The sequence below is a fragment of the Suncus etruscus genome, chromosome 1, assembly GCF_024139225.1.
Source record: "Suncus etruscus isolate mSunEtr1 chromosome 1, mSunEtr1.pri.cur, whole genome shotgun sequence".
NCBI lineage: Eukaryota > Metazoa > Chordata > Mammalia > Eulipotyphla > Soricidae > Suncus > Suncus etruscus.
In genome coordinates this window covers 194,731,086-194,750,368 of record NC_064848.1, presented here as the reverse complement: position 1 = coordinate 194,750,368, position 19,283 = coordinate 194,731,086, and the positions used below count along the sequence as shown (strand labels likewise).

Below are 19,283 nucleotides of genomic sequence, written 5' to 3'. Positions count from 1 at the left end.
CTAACTCCCTGTGACTCCAGGGTCTGAGCCATGTCTCTGAAAATCTGTTTGTTTGGGGACAGAGTTGAGGTCTTCAGGGAGGGAGGGAAAATGGGGCCCACAGACATGTTCCTGCTCCTCCAAGGGTTGCAGCGGTGAGGTCAGGGGGCACCGAGGGTGTTCTGATGATAATGTCAGAGAGTTGTTCAATGCCACAGCCAGATGAGGCTTCCTGCTCTTCGGTCTACATTTGTCCAAGTCACCATAGTGATGGGTCTAGGAAGGGCAAGAAAGGAGGCAAACAGTGAGGGAACCCCCCCTACCCCCGCTACCTTTGTAGCCATAGGCTCATCTGTCCTATGACTGCCCTTACTCTAGTTCTGGGCCACCACTGTCCAGGCAGCCCTGTCACAGAGGAGCCAAGCCAGAAACAGTCGTCTCTTCCTTCTCTCTGCCCCTCCCCACTCCCCTCTTTACCTTCCATTTCCCTTCCTTCCCCCTCTTCTCTCTTCTTTCCTCTCTCCCCCCTCTTTCTCCTCCTCCCTCCTCTCCCTCTCTCCCCTTCCCTCCTTATCTCTCCCCATCCTGTCCCCTTTCTCTCCTTTTTTCTCTTTCTCTCCCCTCCCCCTCTCTTTCCTCTCTCCCCTTCTCTCTCTTTTTCCTCTTTCTTTTATCACTTCCTTCTTCCACTGGGAGAAAGCTGAGGGTGTCTGGAGAAATCTTAAGGTATGTCCCAAGGATCCCCATCAGCCCCTCACCTGTGTGGGTGACAGACTGCCCTGGGGTACCTTGGTTCCTGGAAATGTAGGAGATAGGACCTGACCATCAGGAGCCAGAGGGCCCAGCACAGAGTCAGAGTGGTCCTGGGACAGGGGCTGCTGAAGGAGCTGCAGGATGAAGCTGAGGTCTGAGGACATACGGGATTCCAACCTGCAGAATGGAATCTCAGAGTCAGGGCTGCAATAGAGGTCAAGGCCAGGGTCAGAGCCAGGGATGACAAGGGGCAGTTCTATTTCTTAGGACAACTCAGTTTCATAGCCTACATCCTATTGCAGCAGGATGGAAAGGCAGCCTGGGCCCACCTGGAGCTATTTCCATAGCATCACCCTTTGCCCAGGCAGAAGGCCACGTCCCTGGCTCAGAGCACAGCAGCAGGCAGCAAGAGCTCCTGTAGTTTTCAATCTCAGTAAGAAGCTTGGGCTGGGGGCTCTGATGCTATCATTTCACCAGGCTACACTAGGGCTGGTACATGGCAGAGTCATGGACTTACTGCACCACAGCCCAGCTATCTGCATGGTACTCCCCATTTCCAAGAGTTTATGTTTCTGCAGGGGATGAGGTGGGGGTGAGGGGGACCACCCACCTGCTCATCTGCACCTGGAGCTGCTCCAGCCTGGAGCCCAGCTCCCGAGGGCAGCCATCTGCATCTCTCCTGAGGTTGGGGGTGCTGTGTTTTGGCCTTGAGGGAACTTGCTGCAGCAACTCAGGCCAGAGGTCAGATGCATCTGATGGGCTCAGGGAAGGAGCTGGGCCTGGCCCTGCAGGGGGAAAAGGGAACCCGGAGCTACTGCCCAGACTCCCATCTGCTCTGGGAGGAGTGTTTGCTCCTGGGCCCTGGAACCTTGTACACCTGGAGTGTGCAATTGGTTAGCTGGGAGTTTCCAGGGAGCTGTAACCCTGTAAATTCCTGGGTGTCCTGATGCAGAAGCCCAAGTGGCTGGCTGGTATCCCAGCCTGGGCCTCCTCACTTGGCCATTCCACTTTCCCAAAAGGATATAAGGGTGACTCAGGAGATTTGGGGTCCCCTCCCAAGGGCAGTGGAAGCAGGAGGGGATATTTGGGGGCTGGCTGGCTTTGCTCACCTAACTGGTTGTCATCGAGGAAGAAGTCTTGGTGGTCCCGGTCACCTGGAGCCTGTTTGGGGGATGACTGGAGACCCCCGCCTGCCTTGTGGGGAACAAAAGCATCAGGTAGCAAGGAGGACTCAGGCCACTTTGTTCTCCTCACTTCCCTTGTGGCAGCTGATGGGCTTCCTCTACACATTCTCTCATGCCTAGTAGGGCAGGATGGGCTCAGGTGCTTAGAAGAGACAGGAGGAACCCAGGGATTTGAGAGAGGTTGCCTAGAGCAGCAAGATTGGGGGGGTTCCATTTCTTGAATGTCCCAGTACTTACCTAGGAGCATGGGCCAGTGGGGAGTCTCCTGGAAGGAGCATGAATCTAGAATCTCCCATCCATGAAGGAAGTGCCCTCAATGACCCTATTGGTACCAAGACTTGGGGATATCTGGAGACTGGTCATGGGAACCACCTTCCTTTGGCCATGGTGTTAAGTCATGAGCACTTGAACCTTTAAAGCAAGGTCTTTGCCAGAAGTTTCCTAGACACATCCGGTCAGAAGGGCAGAGAGAAAAAGGCAGAGGGAGAACATCGGAGAGCAAAAATGGGGAGGGTCATCCTAGCAAGCACACACCCCCTCCAAGAGAGGAAGAATGTGGTCTGCACCAACAGGACCCTTCCACTGAGATGGGACAGCTAGGTACTAGAGCCTCAGACAAGAAGGCACTCATTTCCCTACCAGACTCTCCCGGTACCTTCTGGTCAAAGCTACTTTTGGTCAATTGTCTCTCTACTTGGCCAGCTTGAGTTCACAAAAGATTTGTTTTTCCTATTCTCCCTCCAACCCCTGTGATGTCTTTGGTTATTTTTTTCCCCACTGTGTGGCTCTTTATTTTTCCCAAATTGCATAATCTCCCTGAGATGATTTGCTTTTGAGGAGAGACAACGAAGTCACATTTTACACCACTGGGATGTGATAGCAAGAGTCCCAGACGGTGGTGCACTCACTCTTCTTAGCTCAGTGTGACGTGGTGGGCAAAACCATAGGGCAGAGTCTCAAAAGACTGGAATCTCTACTCTGTTTCCACTGTCGCCTGTGTGATCCCGACCACTCACTCTAACCTTCAATCTCATTTGGAAAATGGGGTTCATAACACCGTCCACCTGGGGACTAGATGAATTCATGTCAAAAGAGCCAGTATTCAGCACAGAGCTGGTGATTGGTCAAGGTTGCTTCTCAGCGTACAGAGCATTAGTCAGTTGTGATGGTGAAGTGAGGGCACAGAATGTGGTTAAAAGGAGGGAAGGTAGTCATGGGGCCCGGAGAGGTAGGGCACTTGCCTTGTGAGCAGCTGACCTAGATTCAATCCCAGCACCTTATATGGTCAGCCAGGAGTGATCTCTGAGTGCAAAGCAGGAATAAACCTTGAGCATCACCAACACCGCCCCTCCCTCAACCCCCCAAAAGAATGGTAAGAGAGGTGTTTAGGGGGATCCCCTGGCCAGCCATGCCAAGCCATCAGCAGTCTGCCTGGTTAGCCTGTCACCTGCTGCCCGAGACCACACCCATCCTGGCCCACCCTGCCCAGACTCACATCCCGAAGGTTGAAGGTGACCTCTAGCTTCCTCCAGAAGTTGTCTGCGAAGGTAGGGTAAAGATCCAGCACCTCCAGTAGGTCTTCCCGCTGGATCTTATGCAGGTCACAGTAGGTCAGCGCCCGCACGTTGGCACTAGACTTGCCTGGCCGAGCATGGAGGCTAACAGGCTCCCCAAAACTATCGTTCTTTCCTGGAACAGAGAGGCCACATGTCATGGTCTGGCTCCAAGCTTACTTCTGATCAGCTACCTTGAGATCCCCTCAATCATGATTTCCTCTACTCCAAACCTCCACATATCTCAGCAATCCTGCCAAGACTTGGTGCAAGGAGCAAGCTCTGGGTAAAGGAAGGCTAGATATACTGGCAAGGGTAAGAAGGGGTGAGGGTGAGGAGGGGGTAAGGAGGAATGAGAAGGGATGAAGAGTTAGCAGTGAAGAAGGGTAAGAAGAGGTGAGGGGGGTGAGGAGGGGTGAAGGGGAGTGAGGTGGTGTGAGAACTGAAGAGGCTTAGAAGGAGAAAGGAGAGGTAAAGGGGTGAGGAGGCTTAGGATGGAGGAGGAGGTCTAAGGAGGGGTACCCTTTCCCAGGCCCTCCTCTATGTGGGTTATGTCCACACCTCTCAGATCACCATCCATCAGTATCTGTCATCCACATTCTATTGCCTCCACTCCTAGGAGAGTGTGAGTCTCCTTCTTCAGCCTACCCTAGTACTCACTGAACACAGGGACCCAGGACAGGGCCACCAGGCTTCCCTGGCTGAACACTTCTCCCCATTGTCTAGGTAACCAAATTGGTCAGGGTCAAGGTGGGTGCAGCTCACTAGATGTAGACAGGCATCAGAAACCCATTAAACCCCTTCTAACCTACAAATGCATAAACAACCAATGATGCATTGGAGTCAGGAAGAACCAAGATTTGGGGGCCTCAGAGAAGGGAGGGGCTTATTCTCCCAGCACTGATGAAGCAAGGAAGCAGAGGGCATGAGAATGGAGGGAAACTGCACCCTCTGGAGGAAGGCAACTGGCAGAGGGAGAGCCTGGGCACAGCACTGCAGGGTGGAATGCTCAGAGCCCATGTGCTGATGGCATCTGACACCCTCTCCCTCTGCACAGAAAGTGCAGCTCCTCGACTGGGGAAAGCCGCACAGTGGGTGCTCATGGCTCTTAAAGACACTATGATGGATAGAGTCCAGGAACAAAAAAGTTCTTCATAAAAACGGGGACAAAGGCACAGGGAGCAACCGGACTCTCCGGGGCTCCAGATGGATCCCAGAAGCTTGTCATTTGAGCAATAAAGGGACAAAGGATTATGATTGAAAGTTCATTTCCATTTAGGACAAAAAGAGGATTTTCAGGTCCTTGACTGAAACTTAGATTAGACTGGGGTCTTAAATATATATATATATATATATATATATATTTTTTTTTTTTTTTTGTGGTTTTTGGGTGACACCCGGCAGTGCTCAGGGGTTACTCCTGGCTCCATGCTCAGAAATTGCTCCTGGCAGGCATGGGGGACCATATGGGATGCCGGGATTTGAACCGATGACCTTTTGCATGAAAGGCAAACGCCTTACCTCCATGCTATCTCTCCGGCCCCTGGGGTCTTAAATATTAATGATCATTATTATCCCTTTTACTTGGCTGGTAAGGCTGGGAGTAAGGCTGCATGTCGGCCAGTTTTGAAGGACTCTGGGGTCTGCCAGAGTGATAGCATGAGCAAGGGCACAAGGGGGCTGGAGGTGCCAGACAGGCTTAAAGAAGTAAAGTATATGGTGCAGGACTTTGGAGGTCAAACTGGGGAGGCCATGCCATGCACATCGTTACATGGGCCCTGGAGGATCATCGAATGATTTGGAACAGAGGTAGTATAGACAAATTTCAGTGTGGGGAGATAAGGGACATGAAAGTGCCCGGATTGGAGCTAGGAAGGGACAAGGTGCTGGATGTGGGACTAAAAGATGTTGATGTATGTCATTTAGACTTGAACACGCCCCTTGGATAACCCCACTGTAATGACTGTTGAACCTGGAAACTCCCCCTAGATACACCCCTTGAACATGCCCCCCCTGGTTATGCCGGTATAAAAGAAAAAACTTGGGACTGTTGCTATGGGGCCCAGGATAATGACCAGAGCAGCGCCTGCTAGTCTGCAGGGGACCAGAGATAATGCATGGGAGAGTGGGAGAGATGCTGCCTGCTTTGCATCTATTCCTTTCTCTTTCTTCTTTTAACCCAGCCCTCCCTGGCCACCTCTGGCTGGTGAATTCCTTACCCCCGTCTCTAACACACCCCCACACTCCGCCACCCCGGCTTGGCAGTGGCAGGCCTCAGACTCCAGGAGGAATAAAAAAGATACTTGGTTTCTCTCCTCCCCCTCTCTAGCAGTTGCTACATGTTGGTGTCCCAGGCTGCAGCTAGGTAGGGACAAGGGGCTGGGTGTGGGACCAAAAGGTACTAAAGAGAAAATAGGGCTGTGTCTGCCTGAATGGGGTGGATAGAGCAGGAAGGAAGTTGACACCCAGGTCTTGCAAAGGATGGGTCACAGGAATGGGGACACCAGAGGCAACTGTTTGAGGGAAGATGATGGTTTTAGGCAGAGAGATGTGCTGGGGGGGGGGCTGTTTGGAGAACTGTCCCATGAAGACACTGTGGGGGGGGGGGCAGGTCTGAAGTCAGGCAGAAGCGCTCAAAGAGGGCGGAAGTAGAGGAAGATGAGTATTGAGGGAAAATTAGTGGAGCTCTGAGAGGCAAAGGTGTGGGTGACACCCCAGACCTAAGAAGCAGCAAAGGCCCAGAGCTGTCCAAGACCAGACCTTCCTGCAAGAAGCGTTCCATCTGTCCCTTAGTGGCAGGGGATGAAACTGGGGACATCTCAGCCCCCATTCCAGTTCAAATCAATTGCTCACTCTCCAGAGATCCCCCCAAGAGAGGAAAAAGACAGGCAGGGCTCTGGCTGGCCCTGGATCCGGGAGCACTGATCAGCTCACCATCTCTGAACTTCAGCTCGGAAGCATGGGAGTAAGCCCTGTGTCTAGCAAGGTGTGTGCCCAGCAGAACAGAGGTGCCAGGCTCCTGGGAAGACAGTGGCCCTGCCGCCTCGCTTACCCAGGATGGCCACGACCACGTCGTCGCGCAAGATCTCGATGGATCCGCGGGAGATGAAGTAGAGCGTGGACAGCACGTCGCCGAGGTGCACCAGCGTGTCCCCGGGCGGTGCATGAGCCGTCTTGAACTTGACGGCAAGCGCGCGCAGGCAGCCCTGGCTGGCGCCTCGGAAGGCCGGGCAGTGCTGCAGCAACGCGCGGTGCAGATGCAAGCAGATGTCCGCCTGCAGGCACTCGGGAAAACCCTTGAGCACCTGCGGGAAGCGAGGGACGGTGGGTCGGGGGCCATGGGAGAAGGCTAGGGGCTCCTTGTCCCAGGGGGTGGGGGACAGGAGGGACCCGAACCTCCCCGTGGTGCAGGCGCCAGAGAAGGGAGAAGGGAGAGGTAGTGGGGCTCACAGCATTCATGTCGATGCCGTTGGTGTAGGACCAGGCGTGCTGAAAATACTCCTCCAGGCGCTGGCGCAGAGGGTTGGGGATCTGGTGGAAGCGGATGAACTCCCGCACGCGTAACATTTGCGTGTGGTAGCGCGCAGTGCCTGAGTACAGCCGCTGGATGATGGCAGACACGTTGCCGAAGATGCTGGCGTACATGAGGGCTGCGGGGACCCAGCGTGGAGTGAAAGCCTTTGCACACACCCCGACGCCACCCCAGGATCCATGCACATGCAAACACACACATGCAAACACACACACACACAAACACACACACACACACACACACACACACACACCTCGAATGCATGCACCACACGGGATCTCTGTGCCAAGGGCCCTCTCCAAAGCAAAGGCAAAAGTGGCCAGATCCAATCTGGGCATCTGGAGGACAAATTCCCATAGTTTTCTACCCTCTGCATGCTGTCTTGTCTCCTCTCTGGCATCTCTTCCCCTAGCCCTCACTCCCCCTAAACCCAGGAGTTAAACTCCTGAGGGAGAATTAAAACAAGCAAACAACTAGAGCAACGCACTTTTTTGTTTGTTTGTTTTGTTTTTGTTTGGGGGTCACACCTGGCAGGGCTCAGGGGGCCGTGCAAGGCAAATGCTCTACCTGCTGTACTATCATCCAGGCCCCGGCAATGCACAATTAAAGTTAATGTTTGTTTTCTCTTTCAAGTTTTAAGGATATAACAAAGGGAAAACTATTCTCCCCCCTTTTATTTTCTTTTGGTTGTTTTTGTTTTTCTGGGCTTTCACATCTCTAAATACTCTGAACATGACAACTTAATCTACGTGTTAATCAATGTGTTAATCCACACCACCTCTCTTGTTTCTAGCCCCATTTCTTGGAGGCAGGCAGGAGCTGCCTCTCTGAAATTGGGTCTCTATATAGTTTTTGGTAATTGGCACCATCCATTTCTTGCCTGTAAGCTGGGCTCAGAGCATGGCCTTTGTGAGTAGTGATGGAAACAGAATGTTGGGCCAGGGGTGGTGGCTGTATCACACTAAACTCTGGGCTTTGCTCTGGGCCCAAGCTTTGGGCTCTGGGCTCTGCCACTCCCAGGGCTTGGACCACTTCCAGCATTCCTTGGGTGGCCAGATGGTGCTGGAAATAAAACCTGAGGCCCCCACATGCCAAGCATGTGCTCCAGCCATCTGAATTATTTCCCTAATCCACACCTTAATTTTTCTTTAAAAAAGTTTTGGCCACACCCAACTGTGCTTAGGGCTTACTCCTAGCTCTGTGCTCAAGAACCACTCCTGGTTTGACTCTGGGACCCCATGTGGTGCCACGAATCAAAACTAGGTCCTTTGTGTACAAGCCTTCAACCAGTCAACTTCAATCACTCTGGTAAATAATCTTTAAATTCTTTGGCTTTTTGTTGTTGTTATTGTTGCTTGTTTTTGTTTTGAGGCCACACTTGCAAAGCTCAGGGGTTACTCCTCGCTCTGCACTCAGAAATTACTCCTGGTGGTGCTTGGGGGAATCATATAGGATGCTAGGAACCAAGCTGGGGTCAGCCGTATGCAAAGACAAGCACCCTACTACAACATTTTTTTTTTGGAGGGCCACACATGGCATCATTCAGAGATTACTCCTGTTTCTGCACTCAGAAATCATTCCTGGTAGGCTCAGGGGTCCATATGGGATGCCAGGAGTTGAACCCGGGTCCATCCCAGGTCAGCTGTATTTAAGACAAAAGCCCTATCACTGTGCTATCACTCTGGCCCTCCCATACAATACTTTAAAATTCTTATGAAAAAAATGTTTAATCTGGGGCTCCATATCTTCCTTCAAATGAGCTCAGGTCCTAGCTCAGGTGGTTAGCCTGGAGCCAGGGCTGAGTGAGCAGTACATTCTGTGGCCACAAGTGGTGGATGGAAGCCCCACCCCAAAGCTTCACTGTGCTGCCCACAGAACCAGCCCATTATACAAAGTGCTAGGAAAGGACAGGGCAGGGACGTAGGTGGCACTCACAGCCGATGAGCATTACACAGATGGAGAAGACCTTCTCAGAGTTGGTGTTGGGAGAGACGTTGCCGAAGCCCACACTGGTAAGGCTGCTGAAGGTGAAGTAGAGGGCAGTGACATACTTGTCCTGCACCGAGGGACCCGATACTGGGTTACTGCTGTTGTAGTGCTTGCCCAGCTGTATGCCCAGGCTGTTCAGCCAGCCGATGTTGGGATCCAGATAGGGTCTCTCCACATTGCCGATGGCATACCATATGCAGGCCAACCAGTGGGCAATGAGCGCAAAGGTGCACATGAGCAGAAAGAGGACGGCCGTCCCATACTCTGAATAGCGGTCCAGCTTCCGGGCCACACGCACCAGGCGAAGCAGCCGAGCAGTCTTCAGCAGCCCAATCAGGGTGGTGGGCTGGAGGGGCAAGGGCCAAAGAGACAAGAGTGGGGAGGATGAATGAGGGATGACATTGGCCATGAATGCATGTGATTATACATTCAACAAACACCCTGCTCTAACTGGGCACTATGAAAGATCTTAAGGAGATCTTTAGCTTCTCCTCCTGCATAAAACACCAACAGTGTGAGAATGGCCAGACAGAAGCCCCCAGAGTCACAGGGAAGAAAAGGAGGTCACATCTACAGGCAGAGTAGGGGAGGGTTGAGAAACCAGGCTGGATGTCCAGGTAGAGAGGAAGGAGGAAAATGGGCATTGCAGGTAACAGCAGCAGGAGGAGTGAAATGTCAAGTTCCTGGGGTGACCAAGGCAGAGTGGAAGACCACAGAGCACAGACACATGAGCCTGGAAGGTAGAAGGTTGCTCCTGGGACCTAGGGAGTCCCTAAAGTATATATATTGGTTTTTGGGTCACACCCAGCAATGCTCAGGGGTTACTCCTGGCTCCATGCTCAGAAATTGCTCCTGGCAGGCACGGGGGAGCATATGGGATGCCGGGATTTGAACCAATGACCTTCTGCATGAAAGGCAAATGCTTTACCTCCATGCTATCTCTCCGGCCCCCCTAAAGAACTTCTTAATGCCAAGTCCTATAGGAACGACCAAAAAGTCCTGAGGTATGATCTGAAACTCATTCTGGCTGCTGTGTGCATGTCAGGGGACAAGGGGGTGGAAGAAATGGGAAGAATCCAGGCAATGTCCAGGCTGGGGTGGGGTGGGGAGGAGTCAGGGTTTGGTGTCTGTGGTCATGGGGCGGAGCATGATAGGTCCTGTCCGATAGCTGGGGTGGCTGAAAGACAGAAAGCAGAGCTCATTTGAGTAGAAAGTGACTCCCCAGGCCAGCGTGGGGATGCAGTGGGGCTAGTGGCTTTGAGAGGCAGATAGCATGAAAAGGACCTTGTCATCAATCTGGGTGGCGTGACATCAGGAGAGGTTATGGGAGCAGAGGATGAGGCTGTACTGATTCTGTTTTTTGGTTTGCTTTTGGGGCTACACACCAGCTGTCCTCAGTGCTGAGTCAGGCTCTGTGCTCAAGGATCATACTTGGAAGGCTTGGGGGACCATATGGGGTGCTGGGGATTGAACCATGTCAGCCACATGTCAGACAAGTGCACTACCCACTGTTATTGCTCCAGCTCCTGGTTCTCATTCTAGCTGTAGGCTCAGGGGAGTTGCAGGCAGTCCGAGGGGAGGAACTACAATGGCATCCACTTCAGAAGCAGCAGAATTGGGGGCCAGAGAATGGCCACTGAGAAGCTGGTCCCTCATTAGAGCCTGTTCTCAGACTAGGGGCAGAAGGGAGACCCCAGATGACCTTTTCTTTCTTTTTCTATTTTATTTTTAAGGAACAGTTGAGGACCACATCCAGCTATATTTACAGTTTACTTCAGGCTCTCTGCCCCTCTTTCCCCTGCTCCTGCCCCCTCTGGCACACCTGGCAGTGCTCCGAGGACTATATGGGGTGCCAAATATCAAACTCAAGTTAGCCATATGCAAAACAAGTGCCTTACTCCTGCATTGTCTCTCCAGCTCCCCCTTTTCTAAAAGTCCACATTGGGGCCAGAGTGATGGTGCAGTGGTATGACGTTTGCCTTGCGTGTGGCTGACCCAGGACGAACCTGGGTTTGATCCCCAGCATCCCATACCCCATATGGAGCAATTTCTGAGTGCATAGCCACAAGTAACCCCTGAGCATCATCGGGTGTGACCCAAAAACAAAAACAAAGTTCACTTCCTTTGGCAAAGATGCCCACATCAGGGACTCTGCACCCCGGACTCACCTCTTCAGAGCCTGTTTGGTAGATGAGGAGATCAAAAGGGATGGCGGCCACCAAATCGATGAGGAACCAGCCCTTGAAGTAGTGCACAGCGATGCGGCGGGGGTGGCTCACCACTTCGTCATTGGCGTTGACATAGGTGGTGCGGAAGTTGATGATGATGTCCACCACGAACATGATGTCCACAATGATGTCCACCACGGTCAATGCCTTGCAGGTGCCAATGCATTTCTTGGGCTGGGGCTTGTCCTGGTCACTGAGCTGGAAGGCAGCTGAGTAGGGTGTGAAGATGGCCGTGTAGATGACCAGCAGCAGGATGAGCCAGTCCCACATGGCCTTGAAGGGACTGTAGTGCAGCAGTGTCCCACGGTGCAGCCGTGGGGTCTGCAGCTTGTACTCAGGCAGCACATCTGCACCCAGGGACAGGACCTGAGGAAGGAGGTCAGATGTGGGGTGGGAAGGGACTATAGATAAGATGGGAGTGGGGAGGTCAGGGAAGGAAGCCAAGGGAGAGGGTGAGGCCAGGACAGGATGCAAGGTCGGGGAGGCATGTTTGTAGATGACAGGTAAGTGGGGGGTACAAGTAGGATGGGTACAGCTCTATCCCCCAGGGACATATATGTCTAGCTTCTTAAACTGGATTGCACATGAATCTGGTCCTGAAGAATTTTGCAACAGGTAACATGCATCAACCAAAAATAATCATTCAAAATCTATCATGAGCCTGAGGGTGTTTCTGACAGCACTTAACCAGGTCATAAGTGGAAGATGTTTAAGAAATTCTGCCCTAGTGACCCCAATCTTAAAGCTCACACAATCCCTCAGAAATAACCCACTCGGGGGCTGGAGCAATAGTACAGCAGGTAGGCACCTGCTTTGCATGTAGTTGATCTGAGTTCAATTCCCAGCACACTGTATGGTTCCCTGAGCCCTATCAGGAGTTATTCTTGAATGCTGAGCCAGGAGTAAACTTCTGAACACCTCTGAGTGTGATGCAAAAACCTAAACCAAATAAACAGGTCAGAGTGCAGTGGGTGAGAAAGGGTGGAAGTGGGGCAGAGAAGGGACATTTTGGGGTCTTCTGGGGTCAGTTCTTTGGAGGATATGGGAGATCCTGGGGAAAAGTTTCCTGGGAACTTTCTTCTTCCCCTAATGCCTCCAGACCTGGGAGGCCACACATTCCCAAGATGCTGCTGGCCAGGGGCAGGGGCAAGTGTTAGGCTGGATTCCTGCAGGACAGAAGGGACAGAACTTACCAGAATCCAGACAGGCTGGACAGACACTGCCCCTGCCTCTTTAGGCCCTGACTAAGAAAAGAGCTCAGACACCCAGCACAATCCCAACCATTGTCCTGGCCTGAGAGCCGCACCTGGGTGACCTTCTCGGTGACATTCTGTGTCCGCTCTACCACTTTGTGTGGCGCAATGATCTCAATTTCATTGCTGGAGCCCGAGCGGTGTTTCTCCAGGTTGAACTCCACGAAGTTGAGTGTGAACTGCGGGATCTGGCTGATGGTCCTGTACTTGACTTTGCCTGTGTCAGGACCTTGTGCACTGGGCCTGCCCTGGGTGCCTTCTGAAACCAGAACCAGGGGTCAGAGCAGCCGGGTCTGGGCTGTTCAGCCAAGGCCCCTCATGCCTCTCTTTCGGGGACCCCTGCATCCGTCCTCACCGGAATTCAGCAGACTCGGGGACAGAAGACGCTGGGAGAGGCTGCGGCTTCCACTCTTGGCCAAGAGCTGGGCCAGGTCCTCGAAGTTGAGAATGAACATGATGACGGCCCCCTCCTCATTCTTCACGGGCACCACATCCACTAGGCAGCGGAAGCTGGAGGCTACAACAAAAACTCCATTGGGGGTAGGTTGGTCACTGAAAAAGTCATACCTTGCAGGGATCTAACTTAGGAGGGCTGGGGACCAGGTTAGACCCCACTGAGCCAACGCCAAGGACTTGTTGCTGTCAGAGGTTGGTGGCACTGCTCAGTAAATACTTCTCTCTGCCTGGCCCCCATGGGCAGAGGTGAAGAGAGAAGCTAAACTGCTCTTTAGCAGAGAGCATCAGGCCCAAATGCATGTTTAGTTCAGGGCTTAGCCTCAAGGTTTGCTTCTGCGGTAATTAAAGCAGGCCAGCTGGGGTGGATTAGTCGGGGAGAGGGGCACCCTCTTGTGGAACTCTGGCCAGCCTTGGCTTTAGATGGATCCATATTTCCATTCCTCAAAGATGCCCCCATCCCCTGGAGCCGTAAGTAGCTCTTGGTTGAAAATACACTAAGTGATGGGCACTGGGCCAGTTTGCTCATTAGACCTGGAGCTCTTCGATGGAGCTTGTGGATCCTCTGGGGGGCAGCATAGAGCCCATCGTGCATTCAAGAGCTTGGGATTCTGAGAATTGAACCTCCTGAGCTGGCAGGAATGAGGGGCTGGGGTAGGGGTTCTGCCGCTCTCCAGACTAGCAAAAGGTATGGGAGTCCCAGGTTGGGTGCCAGAGAGGGGAAGCAGATACAGAAGTGACCTGGGGGTATGAGGAAGAGGAAGAGGTCATATGGGGGTTGGTTCTGCAACAGTTGGGCAGCTCAGATCTGATGGCTAGTCCTACTGATCCTCTCTGAGGTCCAGGGCGTTACCCCTTCACACACCTAATGGGAGGCATTGGGGAAGAAAACTGAAATGGAGCCCCCTAGAGAGCTGGCTGGGAGGCAGGTCATCCCACAAGTCTCATTCCTCTCCAGAGTACCAAGGGGACACTGATCCTCAAATATAACTGTTTCTGGGGGTTAAGTCCAAGATTAGGCTTCTGAGGGGAGGTGTGCAAATCGGAAACAGAACCGCCTCCCTAGGGTAGCTTGGAGCTTGACCTGATCTGGACCTTGAAAGAAGGGTGTGAAGTGGCCTGGGGCAGGGTTGCAGGCAGGAGTGTCTCCCCTTTCTGGTCTGGTACTGCCACTCTTTCCCCAGCTTCCCATTTTTCACTCCCTTCCCTAGGTGTCTCTTCACAACATGAGCACAGCACTGGGGTTAGGTGAGACCGTTTTCCCCACCTCCATCTTCCCTCCCCTGCTTCCTTGGGAGCAGGAATATCCCAGATCAGGTTCCCAGACAGTCCCCAGGCAGCCACTAGCCAGCTGCTGCGCTGGGCACAAGGGAGACATGTACCCGGAGGGCACTCTCTCACCTCCTCCGGGACCCATTGCAGGGCTCAAGGGGCCCTAGGTTCTGCCCCTTTGTACCCCCCTGACACACACATACACACATATGCAGTCACCCTGGCCATGTCTGCCACTTGCCAGTCTGGGCCTGGCAAGGCTTGGCACTGGGGAACCTTCCTGGCCAGTGGCCTGGGGTGATGTCTCCAAGACCAGGCTCCCTCCTCCCCTTTCTGGCACTGCTGAGTGTGGCCTGGCAGGGGTCGGGAGAAGGCCCTGCTAGGCGGGCAGGCCTCCAGCTCTCTGTGCTGCTGGGAGCTGCCAAAGGCCAACTTCAAGTGGCTGTTCCATGGATACCACTGGGGGAAATTCAGCCTGGGAATGGGCCAAAGACCAACCCATTCTAGCTCTGGGGACTGGAGGGTTGGCACAGTGTCCATCCCCCATATCCAGACCTCACATAAGCTGTAGATAGAGTGGCAGAGATGGGAGGCCATGGGATTTTGTTGTTTTTTGTCATACCTATTGTTCCTTCGGACCTACTCCCAGCTTTGTGATTGGGGGGGTCTCTCAGAACAGTGCTCAGAGATCAAACCCAGGCCTCCTGCCTGCAAAGCACGAATTTAGACTGTTGAGCTGTTTATTTCTTTGATTCTCTAAAAGAAGGCGTTTTCTTTTCTTTTCTTTTCTTTTTTTTTTTTTTTTTTGGTGGGAGAGGCACTTAGGTTATAAGCAAAAGTACTAGGGGACCAAGTGGTTCTGGGGATCCAAATAGGGTCATGCATGCAAAATAAGTGTCTAAACCTAGTTCTATCTCTCTGGCCCCAGCCCTTTATTTCACTTCCTTTAGCTGTTCTTTCTTAGCCAGGGCTCAAAGCCTATGAAAATGACACCTGGGTAATGAGGTGAGTGAGTGGGTCACCTTGGGGGTGCCCAGATGGGTGGTGCTCCTGTGCTCTTCCCAGAGTGGCACTTACAGTCTGCCTTGATCTTCCTCGGAGAAGATTGCCTCTTCCAAGCCCACCTCTGACCCAGATCTGTTTGTCCTCTGGATCACCACTTTCTCTTTGCTCTTCTCTCCTTCCAGATTCTCCTTTCTCCTATTCTCCCTCTCCTATTCTCACTCTCTCTTTATCTCTCTCTGTTTTTAGCCACATCTGTCAGTGCTCAAAGCTTACTCCTAGTAAGTGATCTCGGTGCTCAGAGATCACTCACGACTATGGTTGAGGGATCCTACATGGTACCAGGGATCGAACCTGGGTCAGCATCATGCAAGACAAGCACCCTACCCACGGTCCCAGCTTTTGGCTCCTGTTGCCTTTATCTCTCTGCACAGCCCTTTGAGGATTCTGGGAGACACCCCACCCAGAGAAGTGTTACCACACCTTCAAGCTTGCTGTTTCATCCTGTCTCTCACTGCTTTCTTTTGTGAAGGCAAGAAGGCAGCCTTTGCCCACCTTGTACAGAGCTGAGGACAGGCCAGAGGAGTCTAGCTGGGGATTTCAGAGACTCTGGTTCCAGGTTATTAGAGAGGGGCACCCTGTGGGGGGCAAGCAGTGTCCTCCTCCCATACCCAGACCTCAATCTGGGGAGGGGGCTTCAATCTCCCCCTCCCTCCTTCCCGACTTCTGACCAGTATCACTTCTTCCTGTTAGGCTGGTATTTCAACTGGTAAAGGCAGAGGGAGGAAGAGTCCATTTTCAGAGGACTTTGAGCTCTGACTCATGGGGCAATTTTCCCCAGTGCTCTGGTCTCTGAATTTGACTTTCCAGAGCTTCGCAGTGTGGAACTATGTGAGTGCTGACCCCCTTCTGCTGGAGAACAGGCAGTGGGTTGGTCCTTTAGAGGAAAAGAGGATTATCCGTAAGCAGTGAGAGTTCTCCTCAGGGCCTTTCCTGCTACCCTGGAGTTTAGAGCCCAACTTGTAAGGAGAAGCCCTTTAGTGGGTCTGTAAGGTGGATGTGAACATTATACAAAAGTATTGTTCATTTAATTTTGTTTGCTTTTGTTTTGGTGTCATGCTTGGCAGTGGTCAAGACTTTCTCCTGACTCTGCATTCAAGAATTACTTCTGGCGGTGCTTGGGGATCCATGTCGGATGCTGAGGATTGAACCTGGGTCTTCCGTTTATGTGTACTATCTCTCCAGCTCCACACAAATGTATTGTGTGGCCAGAGTGAACCATGCATGAACACAATCACAGATCATCTATTCCTTCTTTTTGGGTAATGCAGGCCAGTAAGATCCTTTTCTGAATTTCAGGCAGAATTAGGTGACCCAGGCTTAGCCAATAGGCTAAGGAGAGAATTGGCCAAGGAGCTGGGATACACAGTGATTGGGGGCATGATGCCATTCCCATTTTCAGTGCCAGACCTCAAGACTAGGTCCCTGAGGTCTTTCTGAGAGATGGGTGACCCTAGTAAACTCTGAAGACCTGATTCTAACCTTAGAGGGTTAAGACCTGACCTTGATCTCTGCCTCATGTAAGCCCAGGCAGATTACTGAGAAGACCCTAAAGGTCCTGACATCCCCTTGCAATCAGACTTACACCCCTTAAATCAGGTTGTACTCTGGACTTGTGGGAAGGGGCAGAGAAGGAACTTTGATCCTCATTTTCTGCTGTCCCATCCTGCTCTCCCTGGGACCCTTCTCACTTCCCTGACTGTCACCTCCTCTCTGCAACGAGGTAAGGAGGTGAGGTCACAGCTTTTAAAAATATTCTGATTTCATTAACCCTGTAAGTACAGTCAGACTAACCTGGGTTATTCTCAGTGCCCTAATTGTATTCCTCACCCATTATATTCCCTTCCTGCTTCCCTGCCACCCACAGTGACTAGCCAGAAAGATTGTTAGGACTTACAGAAGCTCTTGAGTACACACACACAGGCATACACACAAAAGGGCACACACATTCTCATGTCAACATTTACACCCTGACTCACCACACATCAGGCCCCAAGAACTGGGCACCCAGCAGCCTCTAGTGCCTCCCCAGAGATGCCTGTCTCTGCACTCAAATGAGTCACAGGACCCCCCCTTTGAAGGAAAAACCCTCCTCTGGGACTTCTTCCTCGAAAGTTACCCCTGAGAAGAATGAGGGGCCCCTTCTCCATCTCCTGGGATTGCTCAGACCAGATCTTTAAGCAGAGTCCAGGATGGAGGCTTCCTTCCGCCCTACAAATGGAAATCTTGGATGAGTCCCTTCTTGGCTTTGGGCCTTGGTTTTCTCACTTGTGACTCTAAGTCAGAGGTTCCTAACATCAGAGCTGCCAGGGAAGTGTTTCCAAATATCCCTGCTTGAGCCTCAGTTCCTATTCCTGATTCTCTGACTCAGCCTCTCTCTAGGGAAGGTGTGTTTTAGACAATGTTCCCCAGGTCATTCTGATGTGGAAGCAGTTTGGGGAATTTGGGGTAGAGGGCATGGATTCTGTTAAATTCTGAGGGACTTTCAGGCTCCTCGCTTCTACCCACAGGAAATGACAGGGAAGGGGAGGATCTCACAGGCTTACGGGACACCCCCTCCCCAGCCTCACCCCTACCCTATATTTCTGTCCTGTTCACAGCCAACTTGGTCTGGCAGTAAATCCGAAACTGGGTTGTGCCTCTAGTTCAGGGCTCCCCCAAGAAGCTGCACAGGGTGTGCCAGGGGTGTCCCCCTTTCCCTAGTCAGCAGCACCACCAGGCCTTGTCTGGTCTCAAAGGCCTGGAGGGGGTGACTCCGCCCCTAATCCCGAGCAGATGGAGATGGGGAAAGGTTAATTTCCATCCCTGCTGCCTGACAGCTGTGGCTGACAGTGACAGAGTGGACAGCCAGGAGACAGGGTACATGGGGGGAAGGGTGGTGGACTGGAGGCCCTGCCTACCCAGGGCCAGAACCCTGCGGCACCTCAGCCTGCTCCCTGGCCTCTCAAAGGGACCGCAAAAGGCACCACATCCAATTACTATTGCATCTATGATGCAGGAAACTGAGGCCCAGAAAGGGACCACTTAGGCCTTTGGTCAGAATCCTCCCTAAGGCCATGCTAGAGGGGCCGAGTGTGCATTTGAGAGCCAGACCGAGGGTGCCTCACCGTCCTTGCGGTAGTAGAGAATGTCCACTTTGCACTCTTCGGCCCCCAGCAGGGCCTGTGCCAGGCGGGACATGGCGCTGCGCGGTGTGTTGGGGCCGGCCAGGAAGTCGCAGGTACAGGGCCGCTGCATCACCTCCATTCGCGAGTAGCCGAAGAGCTCGCAGAAGCCGTCGTTGCAGTAGATGATGGCGCAGTTCTCCATCTGCGCATTGGCGATCAGGAACTTACGACCTGCATTGGGGATAGAAGGGGGGGAAGCCCGTGGCAGACAGAACTGGAGTAGGGGGAGGCGGTAGAGGCTGTGCAGGAGGGAGGAAAAGACTATGAGGGACTCGTGGTAAGGGTGGAAAGGGGGAGATTGTAGATGGGGCCAGTGAGCTGGATGAAACAAAGGTGAAGTCAGGCCTTGGGGGTGCAGCGAGAGCAGGACAATTTGTAGGTCAGTGAAGTGGGGGGCAGTCACTTGATTAGGTAGGGGAAGAGGCAGGCCCTGGAGGAGAATTCCTGGAAAGACCAGTATAGCTGGGATCTTTCGGAGGGAGTTAGGGAAAGGTCTGGAGGAAGTGGAGAAAAGGGTTGGGGAGTAATGACAGAAGTGGGGGAGAGCAATAGAAGCAATGAGAGCTTGGAGTACCACGAAAACAACGTTGGGAGGGAAACAGGTGCTGCATCTGCCTCTCTTGCTTCCCAAGACAGGACTGAATTTTGAGGAGGTGCTCAGGGATGTTGGGCCTCATCGGGTTGACCCTCGGCACCATCCGAAGTTAGTGGAAAGGTCTCCCTATGCACCCCCAAAGCAGGTCTCACGATCATCCGCCGCCCCCAACGCACGCACTCACTCTGGCCCTCGAACTTGCGGATGATGGTGTCCAGGTAAGTGTTTTGGGGCGCGACATGGCCCCTGCGGACGGGCATCTT

General features: G+C 52.7%; 1 protein-coding gene across 3 annotated transcripts; it reads right to left on the bottom strand.

Moving 5' to 3' along the window:
- KCNH6 (potassium voltage-gated channel subfamily H member 6) lies at positions 1–19,280 on the bottom strand. 3 transcript variants are annotated; one of them, XM_049779053.1, is made up of 14 exons: positions 19,205–19,280; positions 18,366–18,596; positions 12,827–12,988; positions 12,525–12,730; positions 11,159–11,584; positions 9,182–9,336; positions 8,937–9,022; positions 6,920–7,119; positions 6,522–6,774; positions 3,412–3,605; positions 1,842–1,926; positions 1,343–1,511; positions 738–909; positions 1–255 (listed from the first exon to the last, which is right to left on the bottom strand). In XM_049779053.1, exons 1-14 carry the CDS (start codon positions 19,278–19,280, stop codon positions 1–3), a joined length of 2,670 nt encoding a protein of 889 aa, XP_049635010.1. The 3 variants fall into 3 exon arrangements, with proteins under 3 accessions (XP_049635010.1, XP_049635008.1, XP_049635009.1); XM_049779051.1 differs by having other exon boundaries at positions 1,343–1,567; positions 1,805–1,926; positions 8,937–9,336; XM_049779052.1 differs by having other exon boundaries at positions 8,937–9,336.
- Positions 19,281–19,283: the final 3 nt, after the last annotated feature.